The 15,005-nt window shown below is 29.8% G+C and overlaps 2 protein-coding genes and 1 pseudogene across 2 annotated transcripts; 1 reads left to right on the top strand and 2 right to left on the bottom strand.

Annotated features, from left to right (window-relative positions):
* Positions 1 to 462: 462 nt before the first annotated feature.
* Positions 463 to 8,978, top strand: LOC113380288 (annotated as a pseudogene).
* A 418-nt stretch (positions 8,979 to 9,396) lies between these two features.
* On the bottom strand, positions 9,397 to 12,035 carry LOC113380290 (zinc finger protein OZF-like). The gene is made up of 5 exons (XM_026619638.1): positions 11,913 to 12,035; positions 11,262 to 11,805; positions 9,937 to 10,141; positions 9,642 to 9,877; positions 9,397 to 9,539 (listed from the first exon to the last, which is right to left on the bottom strand). The coding sequence occupies exons 1-5, from the start codon at positions 12,033 to 12,035 to the stop codon at positions 9,397 to 9,399; spliced, it is 1,251 nt and encodes a 416-aa protein (XP_026475423.1).
* Positions 12,036 to 14,167: 2,132 nt separating this feature from the next.
* On the bottom strand, positions 14,168 to 14,999 carry LOC113380289 (TIP41-like protein). The gene is given in 4 exon segments (XM_026619637.1): positions 14,168 to 14,430; positions 14,433 to 14,522; positions 14,525 to 14,669; positions 14,672 to 14,999. Coding segments are annotated over 4 exon segments (711 nt in total). The 5' UTR covers positions 14,930 to 14,999; the 3' UTR covers positions 14,168 to 14,212.
* Between the last annotated feature and the right edge of the window lie 6 nt (positions 15,000 to 15,005).

The raw sequence follows: 15,005 nt of genomic DNA, 5'->3' as shown, positions 1-15,005 counted from the left end.
AAATAGTTTTAGATATTTTTGGATGTTAGAATTTCAGTATGTTCTACTTCAATATGGATTATATGAACACAAATACTATATATAATGAGTTATTTAAGAAATGTTTGAGATATTTAAAATTTTATAGGAAAAATGCATCGACAGCAGCATGAATATGAAAAATGTTTTTTGAAATAATTTTGGATATCTTAGAATATTTAAATTTTGATGGTTTGTTATATTGAGATATGTTTACCATAAATACCATTTTTAAAATTGATATGTTTTCTCACAAATATGTCAAAAATTTACATTTTTAGGAAAATGTAATTAAAATGCCATATCTTATTGGTGTCTTGATTCTATATTAATATACTTCTACACTACTCGTGTTTTGTTAAATCTTTAATTTTCTTCTTTCTATTTCTTATAAAAATCTTACAGATCCTATGTTTATTTAATTTAATTTTTTTTTTTTTTTAGGTCAATACGACTTCGGACCAATGGGTTGCGCCCTCAAAGCCAACATGTTGGCGGCCTGGCGCCAATTCTTCGTCCTAGAAGAACAAATGCTGGAAGTCGACTGTTCTGTCCTGACACCAGAAACTGTACTCAAGTAATATATTTATTTATATTTATATTTTCTTTTCTTATAAAATTTTAAATATTTCAAATATTTCTTAAATTGACTCTTATAAATCTATAAAGCAAAAAACTATATGACTATTATTTATTTTTACAACGTTCTTTTCCCAGGGCTTCTGGACACGTGGATCGTTTTGCAGATTTGATGGTGAAGGATTTGAAAACAGGCGAATGTTTCAGATTGGATCATCTGATCAAGGCTCATTTGGAAAAGGTTTCGAGTGATCCTAAGGTTACAGATGCTGTTAAGGCGGAGTGCACTGATATCGTTGTCAAGGTAATAATTAGACTTTGTTCGATAAATATTTGTTTAAATTTTGTTAAATGTTTAATGTCACTGAAGAAATATATAGTGACAAAGTAGGTTTAATTGATCATTATTAAAATATCAATTTTGTAAAATTTAATTAATTCAATTATGTAACAATTGTAATTGCAACCAAGTACAATTGCAATAATTACTGATGTCTTTATGATAACTGAGTACGTGGAGTACCATCGAGCCGATGAAATAAAACTTTGTAATTTTATTTTTGGTGAATTAATTTATTTTTAAGACGATTTTAGTTTTTTTTTTAGGAATTTTAATGATCAGTTTCAGAAGATAAGATCCTATTACAGATAAGATTCGAAAATTTTCAATTAACTTTTTCAATATATTTTGTAAAAACGATCAATACTATTTCCAGTTAGATTTTGTTAATTCTTTCAATATTCCCAGACAATGTACATAATTTTTAGGCAAGTGATAAAATTTTTAGATAATTTGTAACAATTTCAGATGATTTACATAATTTTCAAATTTAGATATTTTACAAGATCAATTTTTCATATTCAGATATTTTAAAATATTTTTAGATAATTTACAAAATTCCTGAATAATTTGTATAAGTTTCAGGCAATTTGCAACATGTTTAGACAACCTAGAACGTTTTCAGACGTTTTAGTTGGTTTTCAGATGATCTTGTTAGTTTTTGAACGATCTAGGTCATTTTTAGGCGATCTAGTTAGTTTTTTAGAGGATCTAGGTCGTTTTCAGACGATCTAGTTATTTTTCAGACGATCTAGGTCGTTTTAAGATGATTCTAGTTCATATTTAGACGATCTAGTTAGTTTTCAGATGATCTATTTAGTTTTTAGGCGATCTAGTTAATTTTTAAACCACCTAGAATGTTTCCAGAGGGTGCAGGTTTTCAAACAATCTAGAACGTCTTCGGATGATTCAGATAACTTTGGATGGTTCCATACAGCCTTTGACGTTTTTAGACGACTTACAACAATCTAGAATGTTTTCAGATGACTTCTCACATTTTCAGACAATTCAGGACGTTTTCAGTCGATCTATAGGTCATTTTCTTACAATCTATCTATCTATCTACTTCCAGACGTTCTAGATCGTTTTATGACAACCTAGAATGTTTTTCTCCTTGTTTTTATATCGATTTTTTTCCCTTTTAGTTGGACGGAATGACCTCTAACGAAATGGCAGCCGTTATGAAAAAATTCGACATCAAAAGTCCACTTACCCAAAATCCTCTATCAGAACCGATTGAATTCAATCTGATGTTTGGAACCCAAATTGGACCCACTGGCCTAGTTAAAGGGTAACAAAATAAAATAAATACATATATAATAAATATTAGAATAGCACTCGCTATAAAACAATAATTTTTTTTACAGTTTTTTGAGACCAGAAACCGCTCAAGGCATTTTTGTAAACTTCAAGCGTCTCTTGGAATTTAATCAAGGAAAATTACCATTTGCGGCAGCACAAATAGGTAATATTTGAAAGAAATCGGTGAATTAATTTGTAAAATCTAGTTGTTATTTGTTCAATAAGTAGAAATATTCTTTTGTATTTAAATAATTTAGTAAAGTAAAGCAAAATACGACATGCGTGAGTTTAAAAAAATAATGTACACCTAAGTCTGTTTTTACACGGTCTTTTTGTACACGGTTTGAAAATTGAATATTTTTAATTTTTTTACACGATTTTATTCCATTTAGCACGATTTGAAATTTATGTACTTAAATTTTTTTTGTCAAATTAGTTTTTGCGAAGTATGTTGATATCACAAAAAAGTATTTATGAAAGAAAAAAGTCTGAAACCATCGAGAGTATTAGAATTATATATTTGATTTAATAAAATAAACATGAATTCTTGTTCTTAAAAATTCTTGTTTTTCACTAATTTTAATAGCTTTTAGAGATTAGGAATAAATCACCCATTTTTGTATAAGTTCAATGTCTTTTTTTACACTTTTTTTTTACACGGCTTGTTCTGGAACCAATCTACCGTGTAAAAACAGACTTAGGTGTATATGCAATTTTGGACGTATTTATTAAACTGAATTATATAATTTCATCTGCCAAACATATATTGTATCTTATATTATTTTAATTTCTGGCACATCTCAGCTGGTTTTCGGCAATAATATTGTAGATATTACACTTTTCTTATTCATGTTCATGAATATGGATTCTGATTTTTAGGTAATATTTGAAAGAAATCGAAAAATCCATCAGAGTTTTAAACATAATCTTTTCTCTTTCTTCCCAGGTAATGCTTTCCGGAACGAGATATCACCCAGAAGTGGTCTGATCCGTGTTAGAGAATTCACCATGGCTGAAATTGAACATTTCTGTGACCCCAACGATAAGTCTCATCCAAAATTCTCCGATGTTGCAGAAGTTGAAATGGTTTTGTACTCGGCTTGCAATCAGATGGACGGAAAGAGTGCTGAAAGAGTTAAAATCGGCGAAGCTGTCAAAAAGGTTAGTAATATGGAATCAAGTGATATATCAGATATATATATATATATATATATATATATACTAGATGACCCGGCAGACGATGTCCTGTACCCATGTGTACAATTTTTTAATATAATATACTAATATTTACCGTTTACCTAAAAATAATATTTATTGTTTTTTAAATTACTCTTCACCCCAAAATGCATATACATTTTACAATATGAGCAATGTTAAATGTAGAACTGCTTTAAATAAAATGATGAGTCTCAATTCCCACACTATATTGGAAATTGAAGTCTTTTCAAGGATATAACATAACCATAACCATAACATAACACTGGTACTTCATGTTGGATTAAATTAATTTAATTTTTTATTATATAAGATATCCAAAATTGCATCTTAAACTTCTCCTTAATCGATATTGTGAGGGCCGAATTGTATGTATTCATCTTTACTTTTCCATTTGTTTTTATAAAGTGATAGTTTTACGAATTTTAAAAATATTGTGAAAAGATTTGTAAAGGACGCAAAAAAATTATTTATTGAAAAAAAAAACTATATTGAAAATTTAATATTCGAATCTTGTGTTGGCGCCCCCTAAGGCGTGCACTCGTATTTTTCGCATGCATCGCATTAAAGGTAGGACCGGCTCTGATTAATACTTAATTTCATATTTTAAGCGAATCATTCGATCTGCCACACATATACTGTATCTTAAATTATTTTAATTTCTGACACATCTCAGCTGCTTTTTGACAACAATAATGTAGACATTTCATTTTTCCTATTCATAATCATAAATTTATTATACATATTCTAATATTGTCTAGGTTCATAAGTAAATTGGAATTTCTGGCAGATGATAGTTTTCATTTGTTTTCAATGCAAACAATGACATGTCGTTTTTTGCAATTTTTCCCATTTATTTCTACAATATTGCACATACATCCCAGTACTTTATAATTACATACATCCTAGAAAATTTCCTTAACATGCTTCGGAAAGATTTATCAAAATCCGAATAATCGTTTAGGTGGAGTATACATTGAGTACTTGTAATTTAATATAAACTTTATATAATAGCAATAAAGCTCAAATTGATTCTACGTCCCGGTTAGAAAACATTTGTATGTGAAAAAGGAAAGGGCTGGTTTTAGGGTTTTCCCGACGATTATTCGAATTTTTCTCGTCGTAAGAACCATCCTTGGACTTGAACGAACATTTTAAAAAAATAATTTACCAAATTGGTTCAGGCGTTGTAGAGTTATGTGCTTACCAACACATTTTGCGATTCGTTTTTATATATAAGATATATATTATCCGTTTATCTTTTATTTTAGGGTCTAGTTGCCAATGAGACTTTGGGTTACTTTATGGCTCGCATACAACAATTTTTGCATAAACTAGGTATCGATCCTACTCGATTGAGGTTCAGGCAACATATGGGAAATGAAATGGCACATTATGCATGCGATTGCTGGGATGCTGAGTGTCTCACAAGTTATGTAAGTAGGAAATGGATTTTGTGTTGATATTGTGTATTAAATTTTATGTTTTTTGAAGATGTTTAATAACGACGTTTCGGAACTAGATACGTTCTATCAAAAAAACTTAACAAACAATATTAGTGATATGGGTATATAAATTATTACAGGTAAATAATTGTTTGCTTCTCAATATTATATAAAAACTTTTTTTAGTTACTTTTCTTTACTCTTTAGACTGCTACAAAATCCATTTCTTTATAATTTTTCTAAATAATCTGTAATAACCATCATTAATTAATGTTAGTCAATATAGTTAAAAAACATTGTCTTTGACAGAATAATCCTGATGATGGAACGTATCTAGTTCCGAAACGTCGTTATTAAACATCTTCAAAAAAACAAATTGTTTTTTATTATTGGATTTATTGTTCGGAAAAGAAATAATCAATATATTGAAAATATCCAGGACTTATCTATTGAATTAAATTTTATATGCTGTTTTCTTTTCAGGGTTGGGTGGAGTGTGTTGGTTGTGCCGACAGATCTGCATACGATCTGACACAACATTACAAAGCCACCGGTGTTAAACTGGCTGCTGAGAAGACTTTACCACAGCCTAAAAGTGTTGAGGTAAGATAAACATGAAATTGATACATTTATGGGGTAATTCTGCTCTAACAGAGTTCATAAAATAGCGTTGTCAAAGCAATGCTCTTTAATGCTCATTTTTGGTAGTGAAAATTATAAAAGGCTAACTATTTGCCATGCGATCAAGTGTATTTTACATATAAACTAGCTGTAAGTGGAATTCTGTCTTAAGGCAATTAGGGCATCGTGCCTTAAGGCAAATTGCTGGAACTTCCCGTACCAAAAATTATTATTTTTTTTAAAATCGATTAACATTTTTGAAAAAAAATTACTTCGAAAAAATAAGATTTTTGAGAAACTATAAATTTTGAAAAAAAAATGTTTTCTTTATTTTGACATATGTTGGAAGATCTGAACTTTTTTTCAAAGCAATCGTACTGCTCTAAATGCATAGAGACAAAATATAAAACGCGTAAGCGCCGCGTCGCTGTCTAACGGGTAAACATTGGTACGGAACCCATAGGAATGTAAACAAAATTTATACTTATTGTTAAAATCTCTATAAAATATCTGATAATTTGATGTGCACATGTCTAATGATCATTTTTGACCGCCAAATGGCATTTTTTTTTACGTTTTTCGTTATATCTCCGAAACCGCTAAACCTGCCCCTATAAAAATTTGATCAAATCTTCATCTTGTCAATACAAGTAAAATGTTTTTTGAATTATTAAAATCGGACGCTCCGTTCTATTAAAAACTGAGGTACCGTTTTTAGCACTTTTTGCCCCATATCTTCGGAACGGCTAGACCTACCTCCGCCAAAAACTAATCAGCACGTCTCCTTATCAATACGGATCGAAGGTATTTTAAATTATTCAAATTGCTTCATCCGTGTACCCGAAATCGTCGACGAAAATTTGTATCCGCACATACATACACACACGCACACACACACACACACACACACACACACACACACACATACATCCATTTTTTCTAAGGTATGCCAAAATGTTCAGAAACCTCTGAAACGTAAAGATATATAAAAATTTTCATTTTCGATTTTTTTGCGATTACTATAACTTACCCTACGGGAAGTTAACAAGCAAGGAATAATCTTATGATAACTGCACCATTTAGAATTCTGTTATCATAGCATTATTCCTTGCTTTGTTTATATGTAATTTATCAATTTCATATATCTTTTTTCTTTTAGGTTGTGGAAGCCGTACCTAACAAATCAGTATTAGGCAAAACTTTCAAGAAAGACGCTAAAGCTATCACAGATCTTTTGGCTAATTTAAGTCTGGATGAACTCAGGACCATGGAAAAGAATCTCGCAAACGGGTAAATAGGATTTGATAATAACTTTATAAGGTTGTGTAGTATTTTCTTATTTTTATTTTAAATATATATCCCACAGATTTCTTCCAAGAGGGCTTATAAATACAATTATTTTACATTATGGATAACAATTAACATATATACAAAATTACAATATATATTTTCTATATGTTTAATAAATATTTTCAGTGGACACACAGTTGCTTTACCATCATCAAGTGAAATAACACTTACTAAAGACATGGTTACGGTTAAAAGTGAAACGAAAACGGTGCATGTTGAGGATATCGTGCCTTCTGTTATTGAACCATCATTTGGTAAATATTTATAGACATATATATATATATATATATATATATATATATATATATACTAGCAAACCCGACGAACTCCGTTTCGCCACCAGATGGTTTCGTGAGAAAGATGAAGAAATTTTTTGTTTGTTTTATATTTGAAAAGAAAAAAATTTGATTTTATTACACAACAGTAATGAATTTATTTCAATTACAAAAATGAAGTGTTTTTTAGTTGAACTTCTCTAAGTAAATGAAAGTGAATCCGCCAATTATCCGTTTGATTGAAGTGCTCTTTGGTAAACCACATTTTTTGTTTTTTGGTCTGACGTTAACACAAACAAAGCGGATGGTTTTCCAACTCGTGAACAGGCAACGTATAACTGCCCATGTGAAAAACAATGATTTTCTAAATAATCTATTTGAAATTTATCCCGCAAACACTAAGCGATTGGCCTTGAGACTTGTTATTGCGAACGCAAGGCGAACTGGAAATTGCATTCGTTTGAAGTCAAACGGAAGACCAGTCGGAATCATTGGTATGTCACCAAATCGCCAGCATTTTTTGATTGAATGGTGAAATTCAGTGCGTGTACATCATATTTCTTGGCGGCAAGAATTGGTCGTTGACTTAATTGCAAGCATAATTCTGATAATTCTCACTAACGTCTTTACTCGAATTTTTATTTACGGTGCGTGAAGTTCCAGCAATTTGCATTAGGGCACGATGCCATGCACCACTAATTTTCTTAGCTATAAACCTTGCGGTGCCCGAGACCTTTCCGACGAATGCAAAATTGTCGAAATCGGTTCGTGCGTTCTGGAGTTATATCGTCGGGAGGAAAACCCGACTTATTTTTATATATATGTAGAAATATATATATATATATATATATATATGTATATATATATATATATATATAATGTTCCTTTTTCTAGGTATTGGTCGAATAATGTACTCCCTCTTCGAGCATAATTTCAACACCCCGAGAAGGTGATGAACAAAGACTACTTATCACTGCCAGCGTGCATCGCCCCCTTAAAGTGCTCCGTTCTTCCTTTAAGTAGCAATGCACAGTTGTGCCTTACGTTAAACAGTTATGTACGTATGATAAATTATAGATAAAAACCAAGTCATTTAGAATTAAAATTGATTGTGATATTTCTTTGTGTTTTCAGCGAGCGCCCTGACAAGGTGGATGTATCTCATAAAGTTGATGATTCCTCGGGCTCCATCGGCAGGAGATATGCTAGGACTGATGAAATTGCTATTCCATACGGTAATAAAAAGAAATTATTAATTATATTATTGGTATTAACTTTTATGTTCTGTATAGTATGGAATTTACACTTCATTTTAGTTTTAATTAATTAAACCATTCAAATTTTTCTAATTTTCACTCCATGATTGAGATAATTCGAGATTTTCATCTTATTCAAACAATTTAAATGATATGATTTGTACTTATAATTTTTCCTTAATTTGCTTGTTATATTCTTATATCAATATTGAACACTAACAATACAGGTTCAAATTTTAAATTCAAATTTATATAAATGTTTTCATATTTAAACTTAATAATTACAGTCTTAATATATTCTTTATAGGAATTACTATTGATTTTGATACGTTGACTACAGACAGTGTAACTTTACGAGAAAGGGACAGCATGGGACAAGTTAGAGTACCTGTAAGTATTCCTCTATTTATATATATAGAGTAAATTTATTACTTTGTTTTCTCTATCTAGTTGTCTGAAATTGCCGACGTCGTAAGAGATTTATCGCAAAGCAAAACTTCATGGAAAGATGTGGAACAAAAATATCCTAAATTTGAAGCTCAGGAAGCCAATAAGACTGAGTAAAACACTGGCACGATACTTTCATATTATATAAGAGGCTTTTCAATTACTTTTGCAAGGTATTTTGTTATTAAATATATTTATACATCAATTTTATACCTCAATTTGAAGATGCTTTTAATATTGTTAAAACTATAAATGAATTTTAATATTGCATTTATTATTTATCCTTAATAGATAATTAAATATAAATATCAGATTTTTTTCCATTTTTCTTTGTAAATTGATTTATAAATTATATAAAACTGTTGTTTCATAATTACCTTGAGTAATAAATTATCTTTTAATATATATTTTTTAATTACAATATTTATTACAATTTTTGTTTGAAATATCAATTTGCTAGTGAACTAAATAAATTAGCAATTTTATAATAATTTTTATTAAAATTAATACAAAACAATAAAAATACTGTACAAACATTTTTTTCTCATTCATAACGCTATATGCATATCTGGTTCTATAACTATTTCATTTATATCAACTAATGCTTTAACATCTTCAATTTGTTTATTATCAAACACAAGTCTCACAATAGTTTCAGCCACATTAATTTTATCCACAGATGATGGCAGATCTAAAACATATCCAATAATTATATATATATATATATATATATATATATATATATATATATATATATATATACAAATATCATAATGACCTAGCTTTCATTTACCTGTTTTATTCGTTTCGCCTTTCTTATGAGTATTCATATGTGCTGCTAAACAATGCGATTGTATAAAACCTTTCCCACATACATTACAAATATGGTCTCGTTGTCCTGTGTGTATTTTTTTATGAACTGCCAAAGTGCTAGCACGATTAAAGGATTTTGAACAAAAGTTACACTGATAAGGCTTTTCTCCAGAGTGTATTAAGGAGTGGCGCTTTAACTGATCTTTAGCAGAAAATCTATAAAGAAAATCAAGATGAACTAAGTAATATTATAATTGTATTTATTATTTATATACCTTTTATTGCAGACTGTGCACGGATACGGTTTTTCACCAGAGTGTGATCTTAAATGTAGTTTTAAGTTATGAGAAAACCGATAACCCTGGCCACAAATATTACAGATGTATGATTTTTCATTTGTGTGTGTTAACATGTGCTTTTTGAAGTCACTTTTTTGTATACAGCCTTTTCCACATATCATACAGAGGTGAGGTCTTTCACCTAAAAGAAAAATAATATTAGAGGAAAACTAATAAAAAAGTTATATAGTTATTACTATTAGTTATTATTAACTTCCCGTAGGGTAGTTATAGTAATAGGCCGAAAATCGAAAATGAAAATTTAGTGCATTTTTCGACGTTTTGAAGGTTTCTGAATTTTACTGGCATACCTCAGGAAAAAATGGATGTATGTGTGTGTGTGTGTGCTTTGTATGTCCGCATTTTTTCGTCCACGTTTTCGGGCGCACGGATCAACCGATTTGAATAGTTTAAAAAACATTCGATTCCTATTGAGATGTGCTGATTAGTTTTTTGCAAAGGCAGGTCCAGACGTTACGGAGATATGGAGCAAAGAGTGCAGAAAATAGAAATCGAGTTTCTGATTTCATCTGATTTGCATGATCCAAAAAACATTCAATTTGTAATGACGGGGAAAAGTGGTTAATCGTTTTTGGCAAAGGTAGGCCCAGCGGTTTCGGAGATACAGAGCTAAATGTTGAAAAAATGGCAGTTTTTGAGGAGACTAAGCGTCCGACGTTTCAACAACATAATTGCTTTTGGAAAAAAAATTATTTCCAATTTTTTTCCATAAAATATTTTCGTAATTTTGGATTAAAAATTCAAAAAATTACCCAGGCTAAGCACAGTCTAAGCGCCACTCTGGTGCAAATGTTTACGCAAGCGCATGTAGACTATTTATATACTGGGGCGCTTTTCCAATTTTGTGAAAACTATTGAAAAATGTGAAAATGCCGCCAAACTAAGCATAGTATAAGTGAAAATGTCGCACGGAATTGTTTGCAAATGCGTTTAGACTGTAACTATGCGGGAGCACTTTTTCAATCTTGTGTAAATAAGGCAACTATTTTTTTTTTTGATATTGAATTCAAAATGAAATGACGATTGTTAATGTTCTGGAGATAAATTGATTGATTTATGACTTACATTTGATTTGCTTACTCAGATATAAAAAGAAAATGCAAAAATAATGAAAGTTACAGTATTTGTAATAATATATTTGAAAACGTTTAAAATTTCTCGAATATTTCACTACGGTACAGGAAGTTCCAGCAATTTGGCTTAAGGCACGATGCCATACACCACTAGTTATAGTTTATTACCTGTGTGGGTCATTTTATGATTCCTCAACGAAGCAGCCTGTCGGTATCGTTTACCACATATATCACATTCATGAGGATTTTCGCTTTCATGTGTTGCCATGTGGCCATCATATGAGTTTTTGGTTTTGAAACTGGCACCACATTGGCTGCACAAATAAGAGTTGTTATCAGAGTGCAATTGCAGGTGATATTTAAGAGAAGAGTATGTTTTTAATTCTTTATTGCACTGAGGACATGTATGTTTATTATTTGTTTGACATTTTGTTAAATTTTTTTGGTTGTGTTGCTCACTCTGTTTGTTCTTGTCAACACCAGGATCAGTTTTCAAGATGATTTCTTCAGTGGAGTTTGAGCTGGAAACACTTGAGAAGGTAATGGAATTTATAGTGTTTAAAGTGATTTTATTGTCATTATTAGGTGTTGGTGTTTTTTGTCGTAAAACGGTGTCGCTATCGCGACATTTTTGAATGAACTTAAGTGTTTTATTCAATTGTGCAAAACATGTGTGACATATCTGTTCCGGCAAACCGTCGTCCGCCATAACCTAAGGTAAGACGTCAAAAATTAATACAACATGAAATCACATACATCAGCTATATTCTTATATTTCTTATTATTTATATAAACTATCCATTATCCTTTATCTTTTACCTGTATTTGAGTACAAGAAACTAATATCTCAGCAAGTTGCTTATCGTTGAACAAAAAATGCATTTTTCCTTTATCGCCTAAACAAACTCGACAAATTGTTGTAGGTTCATAAATAGTCTCCATTTCGAGGGTTAATTAATATTTTAATTATTATTATTTATTGATATTCATTGTTTTTATTTTGATTGTGTTTTGATGTTAATGAGAGTTTGACAGCTGTCTGAAGTTTGACATGAAGTTGTTGATGGTGGAAAATGGCGCCGTTTTTGAATTGTTTGGATTTGAATATTTTTGTAAATGGGGGTTTTATGTTGACCTTAATTTGTAACTAATTTGTAATTAATGAATCAGTAATCGTAGATATGTATATACTTCACATATATCTTTCACAATTTATGCAAAGAAGTAGGTTTTGTAAAGTCTAATTGGTTTTATTCTTGAATTTGTGATTTTTTTTTTGAAAAATGTGTCCCAAAGCAAATTATACTAATTGTATCCAAATACTCTCTTTGATGGACTTATATATAACGGATTTTTCCTCAATTTATCTGAAGATAATATCAATTTTCACTAATTATTTTTCGAATCACAAACAAAATAATATAAATATTGTATCTAAATACTGTTAACAGTAGTATAAAAATGTTTATGCTAGAATATATCAAACTAGGGAATGCAATACCGGTATACCGAATTACCGGTAAACCGCCCGATTTTTCGGCGGTATTTTTACCGGTTTTTACCCCAAAAATCGGTATTTTCGGTATTTTTACATAAGCGCTATTTGATACATACACTAAAGTTTAAATTTCTCGGAACAAATTTATCTTTAAGTTACATAATCGCATAAACAGCTATATCTTCAAGTGATTCTATAGGATAAACAAATGTCGAATATTATTTCACTCGTCATTAAACTGAATATTTATTGCTTTACTAAGGGCTTCATATCGTGTTACAATAATAGAATTGGACTTATAGATTATGATGTTTGTTTCATCTTTTGTAAAAATGTAACGGTTTTTTAAGTGATATTTGCGCCAAAATATTTTATATCATACAGATTACCACTGCGTATTCTTTTTTTTTCTAACTTTATACATAATTATTATGATAATTAATAAATATTTTTGCTTCTTATTACATTGTGAAATATTATTTTTCGAAAACGTTTCGAAGTTTGAAAATACTATAGAAGCATCACATTGTTTTAAATAACAATACTCAACAATTATAGTAACTTATTATTTATCTCGACAAAGTATCCGATCTTAAATTAGTGCAAAAAATTTATTATTTTAAAATATTGGAGATTATGCTAATTTAACACATCAGATACAGACAATACGTTTATTATAATAATGTAATATGATCTTTTATGAGTTTTTGGTCGTTCATACTCATAAGTTTGTTTTGGCGAAAATTACTCAATATACTCGATAGTGATAATGAATTAATTAAATTGCATATACTTTTGTTAAATTATTATTTAAAAAAATAAACTTATTGTTTTATTTATTGGTTAGTTGAATATAGTTGTAGTTGTATATACATTTTTTTTATATTTGTACTACTAACTTTCAATATTGTTTACGTTTGTTTAAGATAATAAAATACCGGTAATTTACCGGTATTCCGGTTTGAAAATGAAAAATTACCGAAATGAATTGAAATTTTCCATCGGTATTGCATTCCCTATATCAAAGTCTTTATATTATATTTAATTCTAGATAAAAAACAATTAATTTTAACTTTGATAAAAATGGCAATTTTAAAACCTATTTGATTTATCATGGGCATATATATTTTTTAACTTGAAATAACTATTATTATGAAAACTAATACACAAGTAATTTCTTTCAAAGAAATTATTCAAAAACTTATTTCCTTATATAAATATCATTTTATTGTTTTAACAATAAAAATAATATTTTCCCACTTCTGGAATGTATGATTTTGAAAAATATTAGAAAAAAAAAACAAAACAATCGGAGCTGTTTTGAGGACCTTTTGTTGAAATCCTTTATTGAATCTTTTATTAAACTTATCGGGAAGTTCAAGCAACTTGCCTGAAGTCAAACTTTTGTTTGTTTCTTTTCAGGCAACAATTTGATTTTTAAATATATTTTATTTCAAATGAGATATAGTAATTACATTTATATATTTGAAGATAATGATTTTATCAAAACTTCAATTTATTTCACATTTTTTACAAAGTACTGTTATGCCATATATTACAATAAAAATACCCACTAATAAATTATAACAAAAACAAAAAACATGAATCAAAACGTTAAGTTTTATGATTTGGGTAATGTAAGCTTTTCACATATTTTTGTTTGCAGACTTAAATGCTTAGCAATCTCGTTCGGTTCTATAAGCAAATATTTTGGCACAGTTAACTCCTCGATTTTGTTCTCCTTAGATGTGTATTCCCGTATTATATAATCCTTTCCAACTTCATAAAAGTATCTGGTGTCATTGATTTTCACCAAGACCTCATCTATTCTCAAAAATAGCGTAGAAGGATAAAAAAACTTGAGGGCATAACTCGTATCTTCACATTTAACGATGCAATACCATTATCATGCAGCTCATCTTCAAACAACTTAAATCGTGATAGAAAAGGATTTCCTCACGTACTTTGAGTTTATCCAAATTAATTTCTTCCTCAGTTGTTTCTACAGTTATTTCTTCACTAACAGTACCTTTGTAATCAGTGGAGAACGTCCAGTCAAACGGTTTGATTTTTTTTGTATCCAAGTATCAGGGTTGTCTTTACGGGATTCCAACCACATCTCTGAACAAGCTATTTTGGTGTTATGGATGTCTCGGACACGTTTTAGGGCATCCAAAGCGTTGAAAGTGATTGTGCCATGGTTTTTGTATTTCAAAGCAAGAACGTTTTTAGGAAAGACCATGTCGGGTAGATGAGGGATTTCTAATATTTCGTTGTAGCTGCATAATAGGCATTTTTCTTCAGGAGTGTCTTGGCATTTTGTTGGACTTGTGCACATACTGTGCAATATGTGGGACTGGGTGTAGTTTATGTTCCAATCACGAAATGTGAATTGTTCAGAAGTTTTGGGCAGA

This window comes from Ctenocephalides felis, unplaced genomic scaffold, assembly GCF_003426905.1.
Source record: "Ctenocephalides felis isolate EL2017-DRISC unplaced genomic scaffold, ASM342690v1 CF-g0.4_SCAFFOLD_02033, whole genome shotgun sequence".
NCBI lineage: Eukaryota > Metazoa > Arthropoda > Insecta > Siphonaptera > Pulicidae > Ctenocephalides > Ctenocephalides felis.
This window is presented reverse-complemented; position numbering and strand designations above follow the sequence as displayed.